Source organism: Gadus macrocephalus, chromosome 18 (genome assembly GCF_031168955.1).
Source record: "Gadus macrocephalus chromosome 18, ASM3116895v1".
NCBI classification, from domain to species: Eukaryota; Metazoa; Chordata; class Actinopteri; order Gadiformes; family Gadidae; genus Gadus; species Gadus macrocephalus.
Genome location: NC_082399.1, coordinates 15,116,951 through 15,144,800, shown reverse-complemented (window position 1 = coordinate 15,144,800; position 27,850 = coordinate 15,116,951). Strand labels below are relative to the sequence as shown.

General features: G+C 46.1%; 1 protein-coding gene and 3 long non-coding RNA genes across 5 annotated transcripts in view; 1 reads left to right on the top strand and 3 right to left on the bottom strand.

Annotated features, from left to right (window-relative positions):
• Nucleotides 1-23,358, bottom strand: part of LOC132446204 (uncharacterized) — a 139,107-nt gene extending 115,749 nt beyond the window's left edge. The window contains exon 1 of the long non-coding RNA XR_009522792.1: nucleotides 22,851-23,358. This is a non-coding gene — a long non-coding RNA (uncharacterized LOC132446204). The remainder of the gene's footprint in view (nucleotides 1-22,850) is intronic.
• On the bottom strand, nucleotides 616-3,824 carry LOC132446551 (uncharacterized). Of its 2 annotated transcripts, XR_009522916.1 has the most exons (4): nucleotides 3,477-3,824; nucleotides 2,279-2,430; nucleotides 2,026-2,179; nucleotides 616-1,942 (listed from the first exon to the last, which is right to left on the bottom strand). It is a non-coding gene; the product is annotated as an uncharacterized LOC132446551 (long non-coding RNA). The 2 variants fall into 2 exon arrangements; XR_009522915.1 differs by having other exon boundaries at nucleotides 2,026-2,430.
• LOC132446715 (uncharacterized) lies at nucleotides 13,947-15,993 on the top strand. Its single transcript, XM_060037153.1, has 2 exons — nucleotides 13,947-14,438; nucleotides 15,096-15,993. Exons 1-2 carry the CDS (start codon nucleotides 14,140-14,142, stop codon nucleotides 15,991-15,993), a joined length of 1,197 nt encoding a protein of 398 aa, XP_059893136.1. The 5' UTR covers nucleotides 13,947-14,139.
• On the bottom strand, nucleotides 16,376-17,940 carry LOC132447031 (uncharacterized). The gene is made up of 3 exons (XR_009523018.1): nucleotides 17,766-17,940; nucleotides 17,032-17,151; nucleotides 16,376-16,595 (listed from the first exon to the last, which is right to left on the bottom strand). It is a non-coding gene; the product is annotated as an uncharacterized LOC132447031 (long non-coding RNA).
• Nucleotides 23,359-27,850: the final 4,492 nt, after the last annotated feature.

Sequence of the window (27,850 nt, the reverse complement as noted above, 5' to 3'; positions counted from 1 at the left end):
GGCCGGGTGTTCTCTTTAATTGATGTGAGGCTGTCATGCGCAGTTTTAGTTTTGATGACGGCTTCACTAGCACGGGAGCACGCATTTTTCAGTTAACCTTTGAAACTGGATTACATTTCATGTAACTTTAAACAGCAGACCTCATTGACATGTGAGTAAAAATGCAATGTATCCAACAACGGGTAATCTAAACTAACTGTAAGCTCCAGCTATTTACTCCAATGCAGATGTAGTGGAGAATGACAAAACATAGTAACTGTAGCCTACTCTCAAGGTAAATAAAGATAAAACGAATTGCAAACCTAACTAATCGCAAACCCTGACTAACCTAACCTATGCAAATGATGATGTTGCGGCTCTCAGCTGTGCCAGAGCGTTCACAGTTGCTATGGAAACCACCTAGCGTCGCAGCGCGTTGCAGCCAGTGCCCAGTTTTAGAACGTCGCAGCCCGTCTCGTTGCAAGGCGTTGCAAGGCGTTGCAAGGCGTTGCAAGGCGTTGCAAGGCGTTGCAAGGCGTTGCAAGGCGTTGCAAGGCGTTGCGAGTTGCAAGGCGTTGCAAGGTGAATCTTTGGTCTGAACTGGGCTTAAGCTGCCCCCACATAGCCACTAGGAAGCAGGATCGAACACACAAGCTGTATTACCCCCACATAGCCACTAGGAAGCAGGATCGTACACATAGGCTGCAATAACTACTCCAGCAACAGATGGCAGCACCTTTTGACAGGTGAGGAAGGCGTAGCCATTATGTCACGCCGGCCACGCCCACTTGAACCTAACTAGCGAAACAGTGAGATTTGAGTTCAGAAACATCCGGCCGGCCATACTTGAGTTAAAGTTCTGCTGGTTGTCGCTCGCACGCGTGTTAGATAAAATTCCCCTCCTTTTGCTTCATAGTTACCATACCGAAATACTTTAACAGATAAAGTGAGTTAAAAGCGATCCGGATTGGACTACTTTCTTCAAGAACGCGGCACATTCTTATCACTAGTTGTACAATGTGTAATTTGTGCTTGTGATTTGAAAGTATATGCTGCTTAGCTTAAATTTTATTTTATACTACTATGGAGGCAGCCATTTGTGTACAGCATTTGAGTCCAAAACAAGTTTCCCCATGGGGACAGTTAAGTATATTGTTTGGTATTGTTCCTGGGGGCTGCAGATCACTTCTTTCCCAGATGGGAAGACAGCTTCAGCCACATCTCTTCTTTCGGATAATATCTGCCACACTCCAGTTTCTTTTAGGCCCTTTCTCATTTGTTTTCTCTGAGAAGAAGTTCTTCCCAGAATCTGCAACAATCGTAACACACATGCACACAAATATACATACATTTCACATAACAAATTAAACAATAACTGAGAATGTGAAGAAAAATCAATATTGTGGGTTGTAGCTAATGATTAATTCACAATAAATCAGTGGTCTTACTTTAGAATGCTGTCCTGGGCTCCTGTCTGTTCCCAAAGTTACAAATCACGGACTGTAGTGACTTTTCAAAATAAATACATGCAAGCAGCATCAATACGCTCAGTGGAAGGCTTACGTCACCCTTTCAGTGGGGGTAACTAGACGTCTCAAAAAGGTCGAGCTAGACACAGCAGTCCATTGATTGGAACACTGAATATTTGCACAAAGGTAAGATCTGAATTGAATGAAATTTAACTTTTTTCACTTTTGTGATAATGTTTTAGTCAAAATATTTAGCATATTTGATCCTTTTATTAAATAAATAAATATAAAATGACAGATTCAGAACCAGCCAAGTATTGAGTTACTGTATGTTAAAAAGCATCAATTTCAACAAACTCTTTCATTACCGCATGCTGCAAAAGCTGCCGATGAAGATATCATCTGTTATCAGTCAGTCGTGGCAGTTCCCACATGTCTGTCAGGCTATTGACATCAGCCTTCTGGTCCTCAGATAGCTCCTTGATGCCTTCCAGCTGTGGTGGAAAAAAAAGTCCTCCATCAGTCCTTTATTTTACCTCACACACATACCAAAAAATGCTACAGAAACAGACATTACCAAGTGGATAGTGTTCCTCTGATCAAGATCAGGGCAATCCTCCAGGACCAATGTTGCTGTCTCCAATTGCCCTCCTAGGAGCACATGGACAACAGCAGGACTGATGCCTGCCAAACCTGGGCCACGTGAATGAAAGAATGCCCCACCAGTCTGCCTGCCATCCTAAAGAGGTCAGAGTCCAATAGTGGCTGTGATGCGCAGGGGATGAGGTCATCCTTTTGCCCCTCAAAAAGCATTGTCACATCAGCATTACCTGCATGACGAGTATTTCTCTGCTTTTTCTGTCTTCAACACCTGATTCTATGTCCATTGAGAAGCGAATAGGTTTCTCCAGCACTTGCTCTCTCAACAAACGTCTTCGAAACAGTGTTGCTGCACTTGAAGCATTGAATATTTCCTTCCATTCTATGAAAAACAATACAATAACATAAAAAAAATAAGTCAAACATTTCAGAGTGATATTAAAAATGTAAAATTAAAATGAGGGGATTATTTTTAATTTATCAGTAAAAACATTTACTTTTTTAAGCAGTCAGTAATATTTTATGGATTTTCAAACGATCAAAATTGGTATTCAGCCTCACCCGGGGATTCAGCCTCACCCGGGGATTCCACCGGACGCGTTACGGCAACGTTACGGCTGCGGCACGTCTTGGCCGCGACTTTGCCCTGCTTGCATTTCCACCGGGCGCGTTACGGCAGCGCAACGCTGCCTTGCGAGCCAGCCGTATTCCCGCGAGATCACGAGATCCCGCGATAATCCTAAACCTAATGTACTCACCTTCCACTCCTAAAACTACTGCAATTAAATGCCAGGCTTTGTCCTTTCTGACATTGTTCTTATAAAAAGGATGATTTGAGACCCTTTGATTGATTGACTGCTGACCTGGTGCCACCGGTCATGACGTAATAATGTTGGTGTTTTATTTTGAAAATTGACCGGAATGCTCTATGGCTTTTACTTTTTCACTTCCTGCCCTGATCGATCTGCTCTGTTGAAATTGACGCGGTTCAGCAACGGCTTGCGGCAAAAATAGAAATGCTACGGAATGATAGCGCTGCGGCACGGCGAGCCGCTCCTGGGACGTTGCTGTGACGTTCCGCAGCCGCGCCCTGTGGAAATGGTCTGCTGCGGTGACCGCGGCCAAGACGTGCCGCTGCCGTAACGTTGCCGTAACGCGTCCGGTGGAATCGAGCCTTTAAGGAACTGACATCCACGTGTATACAATATTAACGAGTTAGCTCAAGAAACATGGCCACCATTGACCAAAACGTTTTCACAATGGCGGGCTAAGCTGCTACTTTCACATAACTGTTTGAAGAAGTGGTTTCGCTGAATCATTTTGAGCCAGGCCGACACAAGTGCCCTGCTAGGCGGGCAACATTCAAAAATTTGTGCTGGAATTTAATTGCTTTTCTATATCATTTTGTTTGTGAGTTATGACTTGCACCTGGTTCGTCAGGATTGACTGCAACAGTGGAAGTGGTGCTTTGTGGCACTGTATGCCTGGACCCTTGCTGCAAGAGATTATTTATTCCAGAAGTCCCTTCTCCAGCAACATCTTCATGAAACGGACTGCTGTTTGCTGAAATTTGAAACAATTAAATAAACCATGAGAAAATCAGCTGTACCATAATTAAAACTGTAAAAAACATTGAATTAATGAAATATAAGACATGCTGAAGGCAAATTTATTTAGTACCCATCTCCGCAAAAGCTTGCATGGAATTGTATGTCCTCTTGGGAAAGTTTTGTCCACATATTGGACATATTTCCTGAGTGAAAAGAGAAATGTACAGGTTTTGAAGATATATATCATCTTGATTAAAGTAAATATTAATATTGTAATCACATAGGAAAGTGCCAAGTTTAAAAAGAGCTTGTTTATAAAAGGATGAATTGAGAGTGAAAAACTCAACTGTATTATTCGATCTGTTAGGCTACTTTATCTGCTTACCTTGATTAATTGTCAACGAAACTTTCAAACGCGCATCAGTGGGCTCCGACTCCGAACCTATAGGATCTGAACTCTCTGACCTTTTCAAACGCAACTTAGTATCAGGTGCTTGGTTTTCAGCGAATCAACGATCAGAGAATACTGCCGTGATCACGTTGTAGGTAGGCAGATGTTACAGCTGTGCTAGTCTGCTCCCGCAGAAAATTAACGGGAGGATTTTTTATTTTGGCGTGACATTTCTTGCGCGTGCGTGACGGCGTGAGATTGATAGTGAAAGCGTGAGAGTCACACCAGGGGTGTGACTGTTGGCAACCCTGCTGTCAATAACAATGCGGGTCGTCTCAATTTGCGGGACGTGTACAAAGTCATGGAAATGCGGGACTGTCCCGCACATAAAGTGACATCTAGTCACCCTATGAGAGGGGAATAGTCACACACTCACTCTGACAAAGCACCTGATTATGCGTTGAATTATGCGATCGCATAATCACGTTTTTCTGGAGGGACTGGTTATTACTCTCGATCTGAACTCACTTTATTTGTTAAAGTAATTTGGAATGGTAACTATGAAGCAAAAGGGAGGGAATTGTATCTAACACGCGTGGAGAGAAATACTGAAGAGCTAAGTCGAGCCCCGGGGCTTAGGCCCGGGTCTCTCTGCGGGTCCACCTATGTCTCTGGAATCTCACTCCCGCGCTGGTTAGGGCCAAGTGGGCGTGGCCTATGTGAAGTTGGCGTGGCCTGTGTGACGTTTGGCTCCGCCCTCCTCACCAGTCTAAAGATGCTGCCATCTGTGGCTGGAGTAGTAATTGCAGCTTATGTGTTCGATCCTGCTTCCTAGTGGCTATGTGGGGGCAGCTTATGTGCTTAAAATACGTAACAGTGTAAGGGCGTGTTCACACAGGCAGTTTTTTTTTCCTATTATATTCCTATGATACAGTGTTTTTATAAAAAAATCCTGGGTGCTTTTAAAAACACCGCTGCCAGCGGGGGTTTTTCACTGCTCTGGGTGGTTTTCAAGTTGGGAAAAGTTCAACTCGCCAAGAAAAACCCCAGACGTCAGACAGTTTTTTGACAGCTGACCAATGAACGAGAACTTACGTCACTAGGAAAGTCCTCAAAACACGTATTGTTTAAATATGGCTTGCCTCATGTGAGTGTCTTGCTTTATTATTGAAGGCGCAACGATGCGCAAAAGGGTTACAAAATTTACTTGTCAAGTCTGAAATACGCACTGAACGATAGTTATGTTATTATAACTCTAGTTCTATGATTGTAGGCGTAGCCGTCTAGGCTTCGCCTTATGGGCTTGTCCCGTGCGCGCGCCTGCGCACGGGACAAGCCCGGGACAAGCCCCGTGCGCGCGCCTGCACCTATCAGCGTGGGCACTGCCCACATTTCCCACGGTATCGTGTCTATATAACGCGGTGTATACCGTCGCTCATCCTCCAAGCTTTTCTTTCAGCAATTGGAGGGTACAGCAGGTGGGAAACTAGACGGCTACGCCTACAATCATAGAACTAGAGTTATAATAACATAACTATCGTTCTATTTCATGTAGGCTACGCCGTCTAGGCTTCGCCTTATGGGCTAAGGTGAAGCTGCGAGCGGAGCCCGATCAATGTACTCCTGCTGGACCCCAGTCAAAAAGACCTAAGTCACCAGAACACATTAAGACTCAAAAAGCCAAGGAAGTGTAAAACACAACAGCTTTATAAAAAACTAATTCCTCCTAGATCAAGCAAGGCAATGATCAAGGGAGAAAAAAGTGAGTCTGTAAAGACTCCGGCTCTATTCCGTGCTTCATGGAACCCATGAAAGGAAAAGAAAAACCAGAGCAACTAGGTTTCCATTAGGTCCGCTACCACCGGGGGCGGAGCTACGGAATTCGGCTCTCCAATAATGGGACTCTCTCGGCCGTTTCTTATTTGAAGAAAACGGCGGGAGTGCCACACTGGTAAACAAAACCACCAGACAATTGGCGAGCCAATAGAAAACCCCCCAGCCTGTTTTTCATTTGAAAAAAGGTGGGAGAGTAAGACCGGTAATCAAGTCCAACTCGCCAGCCGGCGAGAGGAAATCCAACCACGACGCTTTAAAGAACATGTCTATATTCTTAAGCCGTAAAAGGGGTCCCGGACTCTAACACAGAGTTGCCGAGTGAGCCCCTGGACATGTCTAACATGTAAAAACGGACAAAGGGGCCGGGGGAAGACCAAGACGCAGCCGCGCAGATGTCTTCCACCGAAACGCCCTTGAGTAGAGCCGTTGAAGCGGCCACGCTCCGTGTGGAGTGAGCTTTAACGCCCAACGGTGGCGCCAAGCCCTGCCGAGAGTAGGCTAGGCAAACACCCTCACATACCCAGCGAGAAAACCGCTGCTTAGAGAGAGCGCGGCCCCTGCTAGCGTCGCTATAACACACAAACAACTGTTGTGTGGAGCGGAACGCTGCCGAGCGATTCACGTACATAGCCAACGCCCGAACCGGGCACAGGAGATGCAACTCCGCCTCCGCCTCACTAGAATGAGGCGGGGGGTGAAAAGCCTTAAGCACAATATCCCTTGACCGAAAATAACTATTAATGTTCTTCGGGAGGAACGCAGGATTAGGTCTGAGCAACGCGAAGGAGCTGTCCTCGTTTAGCAACAAGCAACTCGGGCTGACAGACAGAGCGGTTAGCTCACCGGCCCGCTTGGCAGAAACCAAGGCCAACAAGAGCGCCGTCTTAAATGACAGGGCATCCAAAGGGGCCTGAGAGAGAGGCTCGAAAGGATCCCTGGACAATCCGCGCAACACGGTGGGGAGATCCCAGCGTGGTGTAAGCACGCGTGAAACAGGCCTAACCCGTCTAGCCCCACGCAAGAATCTCTTGACCAGTGGATGGCTGAAGATCGGTCCACCATCACAGCCTGCATGGCCAGCCGAAACGGCTGCCGCATAGACCTTGATAGTGGAGAAGGCCAAACCTTTTTCCAATAAGTTTTGCAGAAACGAAAGCACGCTTCCCACCTCGCATTGAGATGGGACAGCGTGGTTCGTCTCACACCAATTAGAGAAGGCGCACCACTTCGCCGCATAGAGGGAAGAAGTAGAAGGCGCACGAGCACTCTGAATAGTGTTGATAACCGTCTCAGGCAAACCTTTGCCCTGCAGGATCAACCTCTCAGGAGCCAAACCAACAGCCGTCCCGAGACATCGGGCGGGTGGTGCACCGTCCCGTGGGCCTGTGAAAGCGCATCCGGCCTGAACGGCACTGGCCAAGGCGCCGACCGTGAGAGCGCGGCCAGCTCTGGAAACCACAGAGCTGAACGGTTCTCCGGGGCCACTAATATCAGGGACAGTCTCTCCTGTCTGACCCGTTCCAGAAGAGGAAGGATCAGCTGGAGCGGGGGAAACGCATACAAGAGAGCCCGCGGCCAAGGTGTGTGTGCCAACGCATCTACCCCCAACGGGGGAAGATCCCGAGGGCTGAGGGAGAACCACCACCTGCAGTGCGTGTTCTCCCGGGACGCGAAGAGGTCCACCTGCGCTGTCCCGAACCTCTGCCAGATCAGTCTGACAATGTCGGGATGTAACCGCCACTCGTCTCGGCGGGGACCGCCTCGAGACATGAGGTCCGCCCCAAAGTTCTGGGCGCCCGCGATATGCAGGGCTCTCAGACTGCGGAGATACTGATGAGCCCAAAGCCAGAGCTCGACCGCCTTTCGGTGGGGAGCGGACTCCCCCCTGTCTGTTGATGTACGCCGCCGCCGACACGCTGTCTGTCCTGATCAGAACGTGGCGGCCGCGCACCAGGTGAAAGAAATGCAACAGCACTTTCCTCACAGCGTCGAGCTCCAACACATTTATGTGTGCTGTAGGGTGCGTGCGCCACTCGTCTCCGACCGAGTGAGAGAGGCACGTTCCTCCCCAACCCGTCAACGAGGCGTCCGTGAAGACCACTACGTAGGACGCCACCCTGCCAAGGGAACACCCTTGAGAAGGGCGGAGGGTCCTTTCCAATATTCCAGGTCTGGCGACACCGAACGGGGGACGAGGAGCACCCTGAGCTTGTGTCGCCTGGGGTCCAACCGTTGGCGAGCAAACCACCGCTGGAGTCTGCGCATAAAAAGCAGACCCAGGGGGACCACGGGGTGGGCAGCTGCCATCAGCCCCAACAGGCGCATGGTGGACAGTGCGGTCACGTTTCTGCGAACGTGAAAACGGGAGAGTGCCGACAGGATGGCGTCTCGCCGAGGAGGCGAAAGCATCGCAGTCATGGTGGCTGAGTCTAGGCAAAGCCCCAAGTAGACTGTCTGCCGGCTGGGGAGCTCTTCTCCCAGTTGATGGCAAAACCCAGGAAGGAGAGATGGTTTATCACCAACATGGTGTCCCCTCTCGCGGTCTCTTCTGAGTTGCTCAGAATAAGCAGATCGTCTAGGTAGAAGAGAATCCTCTTTCCCTGACGTCTGAGCGGTTCCAACGCCGTCTCCACACACTTCGAGAAGGTGCGCGGAGCCAGTGAATAGCCGAACGGCAGACACTGGTACTCGTACGCCATCCCCATATAGGCAAAGCGGAGAAACTTCCTGTGCGCCTGCTGAACAGGGACGTGGAAGTAAGCATCCTTGAGATCCAGGGATGTGAACCAATCGCCCTCTCTCACACACCGGAACAATGCTCCGACCGTGAGCATTCTGAACTTCCTCGTGGCAACGAATCTGTTGAACACGCGAAGATCCAGAATAGGTCTCATTTCCCCTGACTTCTTGGAAACCAGGAAGTAGCGGGAATAAAAACCTAGGTGAGACTCGTGGGGGGGAACGACAGTGATGGCCCCCTTTACCAAGAGACGTGCCACCTCTGCTGCCAGAGCCGTGCTCGCAGCCGGGTCCCGTAGCGAGGTCTCCATCAACCCCATAAAGGGTGGGGGACGACGCTTGAACTGTATGGGATGGCCCCATCTCAACGTGGTGTCCAACCACGATGGCAGAACGCACCGCTCTTGCCAACACGCATAGCGGTTGGAGAGAGGGCGAGCCGACAGCTGAGGAAGACCGCCCAGGAATAACCCGTATTCCTCTGCCCCTACCGCCTCCACACTGCGTGTGAACCAAGGGGGGCTTCCCACGAAAGGGAGGAGGCTCAGCGAGCGTAGGAGACGTACCAGAACTAGCAGCCGTAAAAACAACGAGCTGTCTAGACGTCGCGCTCGTGCCCGCTGAACAGGGAGCGAGCCGTCCGGCCGCAGCACCTGTGCGCATGCGCTGTCCGCAGGCTGTAGCCACAGCGCGCGGACCCATCTCCTCACCTATAATGTGGGGAACCAGGAGACCGGTACAAGCGGCCGTATCCACGGGCTCGTGCAACGGGTCTCCGATCCGTCCATGAGGCTCCAAGGGACGCCGCTTCTTAGAAGCAGGTGAACCAGAGGCCATGTGAACACGCCGTCCGACCGCCACCCTACAGCCACCGGGCTGAGGGGGGGAAAGAGGCAACATGGAGGGACGCGCCACAAGCGTAGGACGCAGGTGGCCTAAGGAATATCGCTCTTTGGGTACCATGTACTGCCGTTCAGTCGAACGGTCTTTATTTTTTTCTTTATTGGGGAAGGAAAAAGTCGGAGCCAGCTTCCGGAACTTTCCGGTCCGTGGCGCTGCTCCACCCGTCCGCGGTGGCGGCGGCCGCGGCTGCTGCTGCTGCGGCACCGGGGCTGGAGTCGGAGGCGGTCCCCTGGAACGCTGGGCACGGCCTGGTCCCGCTTCCTCCCGGCCTGCTGGTGGGAGGAGCCCGTGAGAATCGCCTCGAACCGGGAACGATTCTCACGGACAGACTGCTGGTGCGCGAGAACCTCGGAAAACCGGGGACCAAATAGGCCATCCGGCGCTAGTGGACCCTGGACCAGGCTGGCCCGCTCCCGTTCCGGCACCGCAGTGTGGGAGAGCCATATGATTCGCTGAATCATGGTTGCCCACGCCATATGCCGGCCGGCCGAAACGGCTATCGGCTGGCATAGCTGGAGGATGGCGCTGGAAAAGCGGGAAACCGCCAGCCATCTTGCGGCTTCCTCTGGGCCGTAGGCCTCCCGGTCAGCCGACAAGGAGACCATGGCGGAGGAGAGCATGGCGATGCTGTTGACCGCCGCCGCAGATTGAGAGGCACAAACGAACACCCTGTCCGTTAGGCCGACAATCTGTTTCTGGAGGCGGTCGGGGGGCAGCGGCTTTTCGTTAGGGCGGACAGAGAAGCGCTGCCAGGGGAGGCTCCAGGCGAGGGATCCCCCTCGCCTGAGTGTCGGCCCACCCTTCCACGTTGGTGAAGTCCGTGTAGGACTTCACAGGGGCCTTCAGTGTAGAAGGGTCCCCACCGGCAGCACTAAAAAAGTGCTGCACAGGCGGGAACAAGGGGCACTGGGTAACCCTTCGGGAAGACGATGGGGTGCGAAAGCACTCGCCCTGCATATCATCCGATATGGGGGCGAGAGGCGGGGCCGGCATAGGAATTCCTTTGATGGCCGCCGCCTCAGCCATGATCTCCCCGAAGAGATCGGCCATCCGGCGCGGTCTCTCTCGTTCCACGGCGGTGACGGTTGAAACCCGGGAGTGGGAAACACCGGACGCCGAGTCGTCGAAGACGTCTTCCATTGAGACAGCGTCGCCATCGGCGACGCCATCGTGGTAGTCCGGGCTGGCCCTGAACAGGTCAATGGCGTCAGCCAGGTCCACCGCCGGGGAGAAGTAGAGGTGTCTGGAGAGGATCCCTTCTTCAGACAGCTCCCGGCATGAGACACAGGTGACAGAGGGCGCCATAGCAGCCGCGGCGTGGTCGGCGCCGAGGCACCGAAAACACGCCACGTGCCCGTCACCCGGTGCCAGGGAGGCGCAAAGGAGTCCTGCGAAGGACTTAGCCCCAGGAGCGCTCTCCGGTGGCCCTGAAAAGGGCCGTTTGTCCGAGGCCTCTCCCGGGCCGCTGCCACCGGCTAGCGAGATCCGTTGTTCCGTTGAAGGCTTAGGTAGTTCTCTAATCTGCTGACAAGCACAAGTGCTGAAAGAAAAGGGAGGATGAGCGACGGTATACACCGCGTTATATAGACACGATACCGTGGGAAATGTGGGCGGTGCCCACGCTGATAGGTGCATAGTTGAATTTTCAGCGCGCGCAGGCGCGCGCACAGGACAAGCCCATAAGGCGAAGCCTAGACGGCGTAGCCTACATGAAATAGAACCGTGCATTATCAAACCGTAGCTCTTGTATCAAACTATGAAATGCACCGTACTGCTGCCGTCCCCGGTTTATATCATGCACCCACAAACAGGAAGGGTCGTTGGCATCTAACGCCAAAACAACAATCCTCGACATTGTAACTAGTTGACACTGATACAAGTACCGTAGTCAAACCACTTTGATACTGTATCCGATTTTCAACGTATATGTGCTCTAGAACATTGTGCTCTAGAATGAACTAGACAAAACCCCCCTGTCAGTTTTTTAGTTGGTAAAAAAACGCTCTGGTCAGGTGTTTAATATAAAAAAACTGCCTGTGTGAACACGCCCTAACTGTACGTCCACACCAGAAGCGAATTGAGCGACCAAATCGCCGGAAGTCATTCACTTTCTATGGGCAAGAGCGACCAAAGCGACCAACGCTACCAGCGGCCAAAGTTGAGCGACCAGAGCGTCAAAAAAAAGTTGAAAACGTTTTAACTTTATGCAAATGACTATGACGCGCTTCAGCGGCCAAACACTGACAGCCAATCGGAATGTAGACAGTCTTCGCTTGCGTGGATCCCAGGGAACACCGGCAGGCACTTTGGTTCCTACCTACCTTTATTCACTCACTGAACAAAATGTCGGCTGAAGTATTAATCGCGGCTGTAACTGGGCACCCGGTGTTGTACGACCCAACCCTTTTTCTGTTCAGATATCAAAACGCCAGTGGTTTGGATACCAAGTGATGATAAGCGGGAGTATTTATACATCTAGAACGTTCGTATTTAAGCGGGAATCATTTTAATTTGCTTTCCATGCCACCAATCTAACCAACCAATCGCGTGTAGCATGCTTTAAACAAAACCCAAAACATTTTTGAAATCGTCACATAAACAAACTAATCGACAAGACGAGGGATAAATGACAATATATCTCTTGTCTTTTATCCCTCTATTCCCCACTATTCACGGAGCCTGAGGTGAATAATTCTTAATTAAATAGTCTAGATAGATAGCCTAGTCAAGTCTTTATTAATACCAAACGACACAAATCGTCGGGAATCCATTTAGGTGGTTCGGCCCACACAGGACAGTAGCCTACAAGACCACACAGAACAAGTCTGACTGGACATACACACAATACATCACATAAAAAATAGACACGCGTTGATATAGATAGATATGTTCCATTATTTGCTTTGCGGAGCCAACCAGTCCTGTGCATGTGCGCCAATTAGGGATGGGCAAAATGATTCTTTTCCGGGAACTAGTTCTTTCAGTTCAGTTCACTATAACGATTCGTTTATTTGATTCGGTCGTTTTGATTCGTTCGTTACGTCAGATTACATCTTAAAAAAAAACAAACATTTTTTTATAATTGGTCATGGGTTCGGATAGGACCGTTAAGACCGCAGTCCGCCGTTTGGAGATGCCTGCTATATAGTATATCGAACGTCCCACCAATATTTATACCACTTGCTTACTCTCTATATTTCATTCATGGTTTTACATTTCTAAATTTATTTTACTTTACATTTAATTCTTCATTGTTCAGGCATTACAGAACTTGCATGGTCATAAATAAAAAATACGAACTGCAGTTTAATTTCTTTGTTCTTAAATTGACGTAGAATGGAGCAAAGACTCCTGGGATTGGGAAATGCGTTTATCCAATAAACAGATGGAGGTCAAGTCTATTGTCGAATGGTATGACCCAAGATACGTCAGACAGAGAAAACCGCCTTGTCATTGGTTTACCCAGGTGCCATTCCAACACCATTGCTACCTCTCATTGGCTGAATCTTTGAGCACGTTGTAGACTCAATCAATATAAGTCGCGGGGAGACGGAGCTCTGTTCGTTTGTATATTTTATTTTCGTGACCATATGTTTGGTTTATGTTAAAAAAAAAGAATCAAAGAACCAGTTCTTGATTTGGGGAACCAGTTCTTGTCGTTCACGTTCGGGATTCGTTCGTTGTAACGAATCAGTCGCGACCGACGCATCCCTAGCGCCAATGTCTATTTGTTTTGAGTGCGACGAATGAGTGCAGATGGAGATCAGTGAAACATATTTTAACTAGCCTACTACAGCACGCAGGGTTTTTGTTCTCGGTTGTAATTAGCCTACATTTTAGGAGTTTTTTTATATTGGGGGGAATCACTGTTGTCGAAGCACTTTATCCAACAAGCAAAACCGTCTCGGCAATATGGCCAAAGTGTATGGGAGTTAACTCTTTGATATGGCTGTCTGCACTAAAAGCAGATGGCTCCTTTAAATGCGTCTGCATAATTGAATTGTACGACTTGAGCGACCAAAGCGAACAGAATATTCGCAGCGAAACTTTGTGAGCGACCAGTCGCTCCTGGTGTGGACGTACGGTAAGAGTTGGTCGAGCCACTGTCCTCTCGCGACGCTCCATAGCCCCGGCCCTTGGATTGGAAAAGCATAACAGACGTGTAGTTGAACAGTCGCAGAGAATTAATTAAAATAATCATATTTAAGAAGCAAAGGGCCAGAAATATTCAGCCAAAATAGGCCTATTGTTTGTACCGTGAGGAGACACATTACTCATGGTTAATTGTACCGTGAGGAGACAGATTACTCCCTCTATTTATATCGTCAAGAAAACTTTATTTCTCCAATCATTTAAGTTAAACGCCGTTACCTCCGGTCTAGATTAAATCGGCTATTGCCTTCCCCGTTGTATCCCCAGTTGCATTTTCAGGCATTGGCTTGAGATTCATATCTCTGGTAGTAGTGAAACATGCTCTGGTCTAAAGGTGCGGCCACACCAGACGCGTATCTCGCGTAATTTTTACGCGAGATACGCGCGTAAAATGTTGCTTGACCATTTTGTGTCAAAAATGGTCGCATACGCGCAATACGCGCTATACGCGCCTACGTCACTCGCCTAGATGAGCCCGCCAAAAACTTGCCCCCCCCGCTATTTTCTTTTTTTCTGAAACATGGCTGACATCGGCACCATCGCTGCGCTTTATTTGCTGTGGGAGTCCGAGGAGCGTCGCAAACGCAAACGCCGTCGTGTTTGGGTGCACGACATCCTCCGGAGACGGCTACAGCTGGGTGAGTTTCACCACTTGCTCCAAGAACTCCGCCTGGATGACGGCCGGTTTCAGCGGAACTTTCGACTGAGTCGGGCCCAGTTCGATGACCTGCTAGCCCGGGTTGGTGCCAGGATCTCCCGTCAGGACACCAACTACAGGCGCTCCATATCAGCTGCGGAGCGCCTGTCTGTCTGTCTCCGGTAAGTTGCGGTTTCATAGCCTAATTACTCTATAACAATCAGCACATTCTGTAGTCAAAAACGATATACATAACGGGGAGAAATTGTTCGGGCGCGTGTTCTGATAGTGCATACATCTATTTCCAATGCACTGTTTATATTTGAGTAGTGACCCATTTATTCAAGCATCGTGCACTATGCTCAACTAAGCACGGGGGAGCATAGGCCATTGTGACATCAGTCAATATTCATTGGGTTAAATTCAACACAAGTCAAACGAAAGCGTGCTGACAACATGGTGATAAAGCAGTTTGCTTTGCACATCTGTTTCCCCTCTTGCACCTACCTGCTATGCATTTCCTGTCAATGCTCCACCCAGTGTTTCAACAGTGTTTTTATTTATTATCTATGGTTTCAACCTAAACGCAAATCTTCATATACATGCATGTCACCAGAGTTTTATATAAACAAAATAAATAAATGCATCATGGCTCCAACATATTCATTCTTGACCTCCTTGTCATGCTTTTGAAAGTAAAATAAGCTGATGCAAATCCACTGTAAACACTAGTCAAGACATATACCTGTGCAGTGATATCAGTGAGATAATTGGCCTACATATTTGGTATACAACAAAAATTCTCAATGAGGCTAAAATAAATTATTCATGTGTTGCAGATTCCTGGCTACTGGCGATTCGTTCCGGACGATAGCCACCAGCTTCCGGGTCGGGTCCTCCACCGTGGCTTCCATCGTGTCCGATGGGGTGACGGCTATATGGGACTGCCTGGTGGAGGAGTTCATGGCTGTGCCCACTACCGAGGACTGGAGGGTGATTGCGCAGCAGTTCGAGGAGCAGTGGAACTTCCCTCTCTGTTGCGGTGCCATCGATGGGAAGCATGTTGTTCTGAAGGCCCCTGCGAACTCCGGTTCGCAGTTCTTCAACTACAAGGGAACATTTTCCATTGTTCTCTTGGCAGTTGTCGACGCAGACAAGTGCTTCCGCATCATCGATGTGGGGGGCTATGGGAGAACCAGTGATGGAGGAATTCTGGCCAACTCGGTGTTTGGTCAGGCCCTCCGAGCTGGCGATCTCAAGCTCCCTGCTGACAGAGTACTGTCAGCGGCTGCGCAGAGAGGACCCCTGCCTCATGTGTTTGTAGCGGACGAGGCCTTTCCGCTACGGACCAACCTCATGAGGCCATTCCCCGGACGCATCCTCCCCCGAGAGCGGCGCGTCTTTAACTACCGACTGTCCCGGGCTCGGTTGGTGGTTGAGAACGCCTTCGGCATCCTCTCCTCCCAGTGGCGGATCTACCGGAGGGTCATCGAGGTCCGTCCTGAGCTGGCGGAGAGATGCGTCAAGGCCACCTGTGTGCTCCACAACCTCCTCCGCAGAACAGCACCAACAGCAGAAGTGAGAGATTGCCTCCCTGTTGGTGTGGTGTTGCCTCTGCCAGGGCTGGGGAGAGTGGCTGCCAACAACGCCGGGAGAGAGGCCATCCGGATCCGCGAGACCTTCACCTCCTACTTCTCTGCAGAAGGGAACCTCTCGTGGCATGACACCATCGTATAGTGCAGTGCACAACAACCCCAAAACGGCTTGTGTGGGTGGCTCTTTTAAGAGCCACCCACACAAAACAAAAGGGATTCCTTCATTATTATTAAATTGTTATTAAAATTGTTCAATTAAGTAGTGTTATTAAAAATGTATATTTGTGTCCATGCATGCTAGAACTTAAAATCATATATTGAGAGAAGAGTTGTGAGAAATATTTTATTTAAAAAATAATTATAAAAATAAAAATAATAAAAATAACAGAACAATATAATATAAACAGAACAATAACAAATGAACAGTTAACAGTGACATCAGCCTAGTTCTTTCCCTGGAGAGATTGTCACCACCACTAGCTAATAAGTTTAAATAGGTTCCAATTGAACCTATTGAAGTGAAATTAGAATGGTCAAATATGACTTTACGGATTTGGAATTTAACGTACTCCAGTACTTCAGGTGGCAATCTATCCAGGGAAGGAACTAGGCCCATGGCAAAGTGCTCATTCCCAGAAAGCGGGGTAGGAGTAGGCACAGAATTATGCCTCTGCAGGGCCTGGAGGATGGCTGTCTGGACAGTATTCCCCTCCGGTACCCTGGCTGCTCTCTTCCTCTTCGTCGCTGTATGGAATGTAAAACACCATCATTTGTAAGTTAGTGCAATACTTCACAAGTGAAAAGCCTGTTGAACATGCATGCGTGTTTGGTTTGAAGTGTTGTAACTTTAACTTATAGTAGTAATTAGGGCTGTCAAATGAACGCGTTCATTTCGATTAATTAATCAGGGGAGGATCAAGAAGTTACGAGAGAGAGAGAAGGGAGAGAAACGAACGGTAGTCTATACAGCTGTTTATAAACGGGCATAAAAGTGTCGTATAGGTATGCGATTAATTTAGATGAATTAATCACAGAGCCTGTAATTAATTTGATCAATTTTTTAAATTGCTTGACGGCACTAGTAGTAATCCGTCTTCTTATCAGTTAAAGCTTAAACGGTTAGCCATAAACATAGTTGAACCCCTGAAATTAATGCTATACATCTTTGTCCTGTACATACCGCCCTGTGGTCTTGGGGCAGGGGCAGCCTCAGGGACAGGTACACAGGAAGGGCCAGCGGCAGGGGCAGGAGCAGGAGCAGCATCAGCGTCCTCTATATCAGACTCACTGCTGGGCTGGTCTATGTTATTGAGAAAGAAGACTTTTTTTTTTTTTTGCTTGGATGATATATATCTATTGCACATTAAAGATAGACAGAATCGTGCCGCACTGTAAATCGTTCCTGTGGCCATAATACAGAAGCTGTACGTGTCTTCACTTGTCAACAAACCTGTATTGTGCGATGCTGCTGCCTGCTCAAGCTCCTCATCTTCTCCTGCCCCTGACAGTGGAGTCTCTGGAGCCCCGTCCCCCTCAACCTCCTCTGCCCCCAGAGGTAAATTGCTGCTGGTCTCCCTCGGGGGGACAAAGGGGTCGAGGAAGGACAGGACCCTAGCAAATTTCCATGTGTCCACTCTCCCTGCCGCTGACCCGCTCTTTTTTCCCTCCTTTTCATTCTTTTTGTGTCTCATGTACCTGTCCCTGAGTGACTTCCACCTCCTGCGACATACGTCCACTGACAAGAACATATTAAGTTGTGTAACCTGACAAGCGGGACAGTCTGTTGTAGTAGTATCACTTAATATTACTGCTAACTGGTGCTACCGCTAACCGGCGCTAACTTTTTTCATAGTAGAACACAACCGATAGCTGAAGCCAAGCAAAATACACACACACATTATTCACTGATCTTACCAGGAACGCCAATATCCTCTGCCACGTCGACCCACGCCCTCTCTGTTTTGTTCCTGTCCCTGTACGACACCATCGTGGTGTCGTACAGGACAGGACGGCCGCACACGGCGACGATGATATTTTGATCCACCTCCATTTCTGTTTGTGTAGTGTCTGTAGTGTTGATCAGCAGAGAAATAGTCCGCCAAGACGTTGTTGCTTAGTAACCAGAGACTCTGTCCATGCAAGTGAACGGAGCGTTCCCTCTTCGTCATAACTATCAAACCAAACATCCTTCACATTCACCGAGCGAACATTATGAAAGTAAAATGCACATTTCTCGCTAGAAATGTTTCCATAAAAGCATTTAATGGCGTAACTATGTTACTATTTCCACACAGAATAAAGAAAGATGTCGGCCGTATGCTTCTGTCCAAGCTCACTACTCTCTGCCATTGACGTCGGGTCAAGCTCAACGCTGATTGGGCAACGCGGCTAATCGTCATGCGTATGAGCGTTCAAAGTTCAATTTTTTCAACTCTTGAAATGTACGCGATATACGCGCGTATAGCGCGTAAATATACGCGCAATACGCGCGTAAAATGTTGCTTATACGCGTAATACGTGCGTAAACCAATGGTTCCCTATGGAAAAAATGGCGATTTCATACGCGAAGTACGCGAGATACGCGTCTGGTGTGGCCGCACCTTAACGATCTGGAGAACATATTCCTGGCTGGTTTTAATCTCCTAGCGGTTCTGTTGTTAACTTGACTAATTTAGTGTGAATGCAATATAAACTTCGAACACCAAGGGTGAAAGCCAATGTGCATGAATCATAACACATTTTTGTAAATAACCTTATTTCCTCAGGCAAGGTTGATACACGTAACTAATATTTTCCCTGCAGTTGCAGAATATGCCTCACTGACGCTCTGTGGTTAATACTACTAACCGGCTTTTCCCCACAGGAATTCAATGCAATGTGTTTGTCTAAGTACTAACTAAAACGATCTGCAAAGTACTCAGCTTTGTCTATAGGCGCCATCCTGTTTTGGTTGAAGCAACGTGGTCCCTTTGTTTAACGCGTGTGATTTTTTTTAAAATTGACTTCACCATTTTGTAACGTGTGTGCCTGTAGTACTGTTCTTTAGGGCGATAGGCGCCATCTTGTTTTCTGTAAAGACCGCATGGTCCCTTATCTGGAACAATAGAAACAGGCAACCTTGTTGAGCTGTTGATACCCCAACCCTCTCTCTCTCTAGCTGTGTTCGAAATCGTTCCCTATCACGGTTAATTTCATGCACTATATAGTGCACTTAAAATACCCAAAATTTGAGTGTAAATACGATGTACCCTACATGTTACTCCCGTATACCACAATGCAACGCGGCCGTGTTTTTCCGAAGGAGAAGAAGCTGAATAACTGCAAATACATTTAATGATGGAGACTCAGGCTTTCGTTTAGAAATGTCAACAATTTATTTTGAATCTAACATAGAAAATGTAATATTCAAAATGAATTATAAAAAAACTTGAACAAGGAAATTCGACAACATCAATACAACCTCCAGCTTTCCTCGTGAGTGCTCTCTGCACACAGCGCAGAGAGCAGGGGCCTGTACTACGAACCTCAATTAGAGGGTTAGCGAGGTATGTTGAGCACAAAGCCTGGGTTAGTTGGACCACGAAAGTCGATCTCTGTAGGCTCTCTCTTATGCTCGCAACCCAAACCTGGTCGGGAGCAGGTTTTCAGCTTAGTCTACCCGGAGATCGGCTACTTAAATCGGCGTCCGCAGCTTCTTAGCCCCTCCTTCGACAATGGCGTCACCATTTGTGGGTGTTCCCGTGGACCTCGGCGCACTTATCGTACAGGCCTCTCTCCGGAGACGGAGGGTTTTTCGGGACAGAACCGATCCCTTTGCATTGTCTGACGATATTCTTTATACAGATACTCATCAGAGGGTATTCGTTATTTGATCGTCCTTGTTGGACCGTATGTAGGCAATGCTACACAAAGAAGCTGTGCACAAACGACTCCTCCACGTTCAGTCGAGTTTCCGGTGAATCGATTCACCGGAAACTCGACTGAACGTGGAGGAGTCGTTCGCGATTCAGCCTAGTTTTCGGTAACGGTGAATCGCATCATGGAATGCACGCCATTGCACGGTTCTCAGCTGAGTCTGTCAGACTCAGTGGAGTTAGTGCTACCGGAAACTCGACTGAACGATTCGCGAACGACTCCTCGTGGCGAACTGAATCACGCGAACTGGGTCACGGAAACAAATCATTGAATCCACCACTAATGTGAAGTGGGCGTGACCGGGTTGACGTAATGGCTCCGCCATCCTCACCTGTCTAAAGGTGCTGCCATCTGTGGCTAGAGTAGTTATTGCAGCTTATGTGTTCGATCCTGCTTCCTAGTGGCTATGTGAGGGTAAGGCAGCTTGTGTGTTCGATCCTGCTTCCTAATGGCTATGTGGGGGCAGCTTATGTGCTTAAAATACGTAACAATGTTTGGTTGGTAATATTGCCGTTCATCATTAGGCCAATTCCTGCTGCAGATGCGTTGCATTCTAATAATAGATTAGTGTCAAACGAGTACTCGTTTGATCCTCGAGGAATTCATTCGATCACTCGAGTTTGGAATTTACTACTCGTGCCCATCCCTAATAGTTATATACATCTGATTGGAGATTAATTGTCGGCGGCTCCTCCAAAATCATGTTTGTACCTTCAACAAAAAATGACACAATTAATTTACACAATCATTTCACATTTGATTAGCACGACAATTATTTATGTCCATTGCCAATACATGAATACATACTCATTACAAACGCCTTGGATGTCGAGGCAGTGGGGTCAGACGACATCCCCCCTTCCACTACTACCATCATCGGCCGACCTTCGTTATTGGCAAGAGCCAGCTCCTCCGAAGTGTTGAAGGGCGGTAGAGCGGTCCCCCTCCCAGTCGTATTAATTTGGGTTTTCTATGAGATTAATGATTGGAGCCTAGGCCATTGCAAGGCTTATTCACCTGAAATTATTCAAATGGATGCTTACAATTTACCACATTGAATAATATTTTTATATTTATTTTTGACTTGGCCCCATGTTCGTAGGAGCGTGCTGGCACCACATCTATAAGGGTAAAAGGCATGATGATACATCGTATTTTTTAGACAATATGCAGAATCTTTCCACTTACGAATTAACACGGCCGGCTATTTTTTGCCAGCACGCCACCCTAGCCATATTATGGGCAACCGTGTTCCCCTTGGCTGTGATTTGGCTCGTTTTGGGTGAAATGCACCGCTCTCGCTCGATAAATTTTGCATAAGGGTGAGTCAAATTACGCGATAAACGCCCCTTTTTTGTGAACGCGCATTGAACCTAAATCAGAAAACCTGGTTCGACTAATTGAATCTAAAGTGAGCGTTGTGGTACCGAGTTGCGTCTCTGTCGAGCCAGGTTATCCCAAGAAAGCCCTGGTATGTTCAGCGAGGTTCGTGGTATACCCCCCCGATAGAGAGTGTGTATTAAGTTGTGGCCTTATGCCATAAAATAACACATATTTCAGTCGGACAGATGACAACTCAGGAGATTATTTTATCGATTGATAAGTTGACACACTGACTGACCCCGCAGCTTCCTCTGCCAGCCGTCTGCATAAGGAAAATCCTGGTTAAGATCTGACTTACTCTAAAATTATTACAATTAATCAGAACCATTGAGTCAAGGCCTAACTGGCATTTTTTGCATCAATTGGAGATGGAAGAGTTTTACTTTCTTACTACTCAAACTACTACTGAGGAAGCAGCTTCAGAAAAAATATTATTCTGCTTTTCCTAATCCAGGTAAACTGAAAATAATAAAGGCAGGGCAACAAGCTGCATTAATTCTAACCATCTATTACAATAATTATAAAATGTAGCTAATAGACTTCCCTTTTAGGAAGCCAACATATTAGATTTCATCAGCACATATTGCTTTGGAGAGATACTCCATACTGCTCCAATGACTTCTTGAAAGGGAAGATACTAGTCTGTGATACTTAAATAGACCTAAACTGGTCTAGAGGGACATAACAAATTCTTATTTATTTCTTTGGTGACACTCTGTATTGTAAGCAACTAAAAAATATTGTTTGCTCATGATGTCCTCAACAAAATTGTGCACATCGGCATGTTTCGCAATGAAGGCACCATCAAAATGCGGTTGTTCAGACCTTAATAAAACAAGAAAGAATATTATTTTAAGTATGTTTAATTATGTTAATTTCACATAGCAAAAAACCACTCATCCTTTAGACAAAGGATTCTGAAATCTGTAAACCTTTCGGTTGCCATCTGCACACAGTGCCAGCATGTTGGGGGTACATGCTGCGCAGGTAAAGAGCTCCACACTTGACATCTTCTCACATTGGTAATTACAGAATGTATACTCCAAAAAGATCCTTTGGAAGATGTCTCCATGTATTTTTCCAGTCAGTACATTTTACAGTTGATAATGAAAGAAGGAAGGATAGAAGGAAAGAACAACAGGAAGTGGTAAATTAAAACAACAATAGTTATATCCTTGTCACTACTTTAGTCAACACCGATCTTACTCTTCCAAAGTGAGAACTCTTCCCGTCCCAACAATCCGCAAAAACCCCTGTCTTGATAGATTTGGTGCTGTGGTTTTAATTTCTTCAAACGTTGTAAGCAGATCAGCTGCAAACAATGTGTCGCTCTTGACAGACGCTGGCCAATACCCACTTATTAAATCATTTCGGTCAGGTGTCCACTGGGCTGGACATGACTTGCATGCCAAGTTTGGCATCCTAGATCATGCCGACCTAAAAACATTGGTAAAAAAAAATGTAGAACAGTAGATGCATTGTTATTTATAACACAATTAAACATGAAAATATTTAAAAATAAATACATGAAAATAAATAAAAAGCAATAGATTAGACCATTCATGGTAGCCAAAATGATTGCTCTGCCAGCTGACTTCATGAAGTTTGATGGTTCACAAGAGCACAACTCCGGTCTGACAGTAGGCAATAGACATACGAAAAAAATATGCTCAATTATCAGTGAGATGGCTGAAAAGGGACAAATTAAGGCCTCGTTTACACAAAGGGAAAACGCAGATATTTCCACGCGGTTTGGCCTCTCATTTACACGAAAACGCAGTTTTTATCACAGAAAACAATCATTTCCAAAAACTCTGGCCGAAGTGGAGATTTCTGAAAACGCCGGTTATGTGTTGTCGTGTCAATGGGGAGAAACGGGGTTTCAGGTTCTGAAGCGTCACATTATGCGCCAGGAAATGCTTAACGTCATATGAGCGTCCTATGTTTCCTGTTTGTTTGTTACAGGAAGACCCTCGTGTTATTCGTTGTTGTTGATTCTGAGGATTCTGATTGGCTTTCATGGCTTTATCCTTCTTCCTACACTGCCGCCCATAGGTTTGGCATAGTTATAATGGCGCTCAACGGCGTATTTATGCGTTTTGATGTAAACGACAACTTTTTTGAAAAAGATGTGTGCACAATGTTATTTTGGAAAACGGAGGGGGGGGAATATTTGTTTCTATAAATACCCTGCTACGTATAAACGTGGCCTAAGGTTGTGATTAAAGGAAATAATGATACAAAAGGCCAAACAAAATCGATCAACTTTTAAGTAAATTACAAAAGTTTAGTCACATCACAATCCATGCAGAGCCACTTATTGGGCATGCAGTCTCTGCAACGAATGACTGCTTGAGATAAACAGTGGCAGCATGTTTTTTGGAACCTCATTGCATGACAGCAAACAGTGATTCTAATGATACGGCCTTGCCGCCACTCATCCTCGGCTGCAGATTGACGTGACGACCATGATGCTGACGTCGACGGATGGTCCTTTGTCCTAATGTCCATTGTTAGAAGGTCCAGAAGTTTCTGCATCTCATTTTCTGAAGAACATTTTTTTTTTTTATATATACAGGTCCTTCTCAAAAAATTAGCATATTGTGATAAAGTTCATTCTTTTCCATAATGTAATGATAAAAATTAAACTTTCATATATTTTAGATTCATTGCACACCAACTGAAATATTTCAGGTATTTTATTGTTTTAATACTGATGATTTTGGCATACAGCTCATGAAAACCCAAAATTCCTATCTCAAAAAATTGGCATATTTCATCCGACCAATAAAAGAAAAGTGTTTTTAATACAAAAAAAGTCAACCTTCAAATAATTATGTTCAGTTATGCACTCAATACTTGGTCGGGAATCCTTTTGCAGAAATGACTGCTTCAATGCGGCGTGGCATGGAGGCAATCAGCCTGTGGCACTGCTGAGGTCTTATGGAGGCCCAGGATGCTTCGATAGCGGCCTTAAGCTCATCCAGAGTGTTGGGTCTTGCGTCTCTCAACTTTCTCTTCACAATATCCCACAGATTCTCTATGGGGTTCAGGTCAGGAGAGTTGGCAGGCCAATTGAGCACAGTAATACCATGGTCAGTAAACCATTTACCAGTGGTTTTGGCACTGTGAGCAGGTGCCAGGTCGTGCTGAAAAATGAAATCTTCATCTCCATAAAGCTTTTCAGCAGATGGAAGCATGAAGTGCTCCAAAATCTCCTGGTAGCTAGCTGCATTGACCCTGCCCTTGATAAAACACAGTGGACCAACACCAGCAGCTGACATGGCGCCCCAGACCATCACTGACTGTGGGTACTTGACACTGGACTTCAGGCATTTTGGCATTTCCTTCTCCCCAGTCTTCCTCCAGACTCTGGCACCTTGATTTCCGAATGACATGCAAAATTTGCTTTCATCCGAAAAAAGTACTTTGGACCACTGAGCAACAGTCCAGTGCTGCTTCTCTGTAGCCCAGGTCAGGCGCTTCTGCCGCTGTTTCTGGTTCAAAAGTGGCTTGACCTGGGGAATGCGGCACCTGTAGCCCATTTCCTGCACACGCCTGTGCACGGTGGCTCTGGATGTTTCTACTCCAGACTCAGTCCACTGCATCCGCAGGTCCCCCAAGGTCTGGAATCGGCCCTTCTCCACAATCTTCCTCAGGGTCCGGTCACCTCTTCTCGTCGTGCAGCGTTTTCTGCCACACTTTTTCCTTCCCACAGACTTCCCACTGAGGTGCCTTGATACGGCACTCTGGGAACAGCCTATTCGTTCAGAAATTTCTTTCTGTGTCTTACCCTCTTGCTTGAGGGTGTCAATGATGGCCTTCTGGACAGCAGTCAGGTCGGCAGTCTTACCCATGATTGCGGTTTTGAGTAATGAACCAGGCTGGGAGTTTTTAAAAGCCTCAGGAATCTTTTGCAGGTGTTTAGAGTTAATTCGTTGATTCAGATGATTAGGTTAATAGCTCGTTTAGAGAACCTTTTCATGATATGCTAATTTTTGAGATAGGAATTTTGGGTTTTCATGAGCTGTATGCCAAAATCATCAGTATTAAAACAATAAAAGACCTGAAATATTTCAGTTGGTGTGCAATGAATCTAAAATATATGAAAGTTAAATTTTTATCATTACATTATGGAAAAGAATGAACTTTATCACAATATGCTAATTTTTTGAGAAGGACCTGTATATGTAAAATCCATTTATTTATTTTTGCTAACTTGCTTAATTCGAGTAAGTTGTCATCCTACTGTTGAGCACTCTGACACTGCATGATCCTCCCCATCTGACTCAAAAGGGGCAGAGTCCTCGTGAACATCCTGAGAAACAACTGAAAAAATTTACAGACAGAAAAGCAGAGATGAGTTTAATCTGTTAAAAATTAAATGTTATTATAGCGACTAAAAGCAGTCACATTAAATTGCAAAGAAAACAAGTTCTCACAATGAATAATCAACCCATTAACCACTGATGGTGGCTAATGTCTGGAAGACTTTCCTGCAGGAAACAAGACAAATTTTTAAGGGTGATGTCTGAATATACTGTTTTCAAAACACAGCCATTAATTTTCCAACTAGTCAGCCTTTAGGAGAGATTATGTAAGTGGGTAATCACAACAAATAATCTTGAAAGACATAAAATACCTGTAGCTGAGGCTCGCATCCGTGTTCCTCCACTTCTTCTCCTTTTGGGAATTGGACGACCATCATAATCCCTCTCCGCCCATTTAACTTCACCTTTTCTAGATGCTGCTTTGCCCTTTGCCTCCTTTTTCTGCTTGACAGAAAGTGATCATTGTATGATGACACTTTGTAATTGTGCCATTTATCAAAAGCAGTATAAAGAAAAATATTATACAAAAAAATTGTCATAAACAATATTAATGCAAGATAACTGTCTCACTAAAGACTGACACTCACGTTTTCTCGAGCAAGAAGCATATCAGCAAGGAACATAGCCTGCTCTGCTTTGCCTCTGTCTTGCTGATTAGCCATTTCAACAGCACTAAATAACAAAAGCATAAACAGCTTGATAAGAAAAATAAGAACACAGTGTAGGAGGATTAGGCACAGTCCAGTAAAAGTAAAAGGGCATGTATGTTTGGACAGTGAGTTGGGTAAAGGATAGAATATATATAACATTGAGAACAAAGTACTTACTTGGAGACAGTGGCTTCTGCAGTTAGAGTTGGAAACACAAAAGGACAGACGGGATCTGTAAGACAGAGGAAAATGAAAACACTATAATTTATCTTGCAACAGGATTTACAGGATTTCTTATGTTAGAAATGCAGCACTGTTAGAAGAGACAAAATAATGTAAAATGATGCTTGATGGACCTTGTCTTCAACCATCCATGTTTAGTCACATTCAAAATGACAGTTGATATCTACTACTAAACCTAGCAGAACTATTGACATCAAATCAATACATTGTTAATCCAACATGGCCTTAAGTGATAGAAAAGCCCCATAGTACAAACATTATTGTTAAGGCTAAATGCAAGCGACAACCGAATAGCGATTTTTAAATTGACCTTTTCCGAATAGATTACACTAACATTAAATAATGTAGATCAATGAAGATATGACCTTTACAGAATAACGATGGATGAGAATAAAGGGGGGCTGTAGCATTGGGGCTTACTATAATTACATTTTCATATGGATCTATATCTTCTTTTTTTGTTTAAATGTATATGTTTGAACGTATTTTTCCTTCCTTTGAAGTTACCTAATTAGCTTTATATGTTCCTGTATGGAATAGCCTTATAGATAATGGAAAAATGCTGTTTATACTCGGTTAGGCTCATATTTTTACATAATTATATATTATACTTGTTTATCGACCTCTGACAATATATAAATGCTTTTAGATACAATTAATGACAAAATAAAATAATAATAATAACCTTTCAACTAACGTTAGCGATCAAGCAAAAGGCTATAGGGGCTAACTTGTTGAAGTTAACTTCACTGCTCTTACTAAGTCTAACATTAGTTGCTTTCTATTTTACATACATTTTACATAAACCGCTACAGGGTTCTCAAAGTTTTGACAACTGAGGGCCAATTTAGGAACCCAAAATTTTACTGAGGGCCGAAACGCCGCCAGCATCCCAGTGGTCAAAAAAAACATTGCACCGTGGACCTCTGGGAGAGAGGTCAAGTGAGGTCTAAATCACGAAACTGAGGTTCACGCCTCGTTTCCACGTACGCATGTTTTTCATATCCGTGCTTCTGTAAATTTACGGAAGGGGTCGCTAGTGCTTTACGTACGGACATGAATTTATTTACGGACAGCCAAAAAGATGGGGGAACGCATGATAATGGCAGTTTTTAGGAGACCGGTACTGTGGAACATGAGGATCGACATCTACCGAGATAAAAACAAAACCAACCAGGCTTGGAAAGAGATTGTGAGGAGTTTGGCCTGCCAGGGAATTATATGTTTTGTGAAATATATTTCATTAAAAAGAGCGGGTGACCGTTGATAGCATGGTTGACCAATTCATGTTAGCTAACAAGTTTTAAGCTAATTATGCCTAATCAATACAGCCGTATTGTTCATAAATTGGTTATTATGACAGGTAGGCTATTTTACCCCTTTAGCATAGTGTTATAAATATCCCAATTTACTCAAGTATGACACAATAAGGTAGGCCAGATTACTTTGAAATGTTTAATGTTAAAAAGTAAACTTT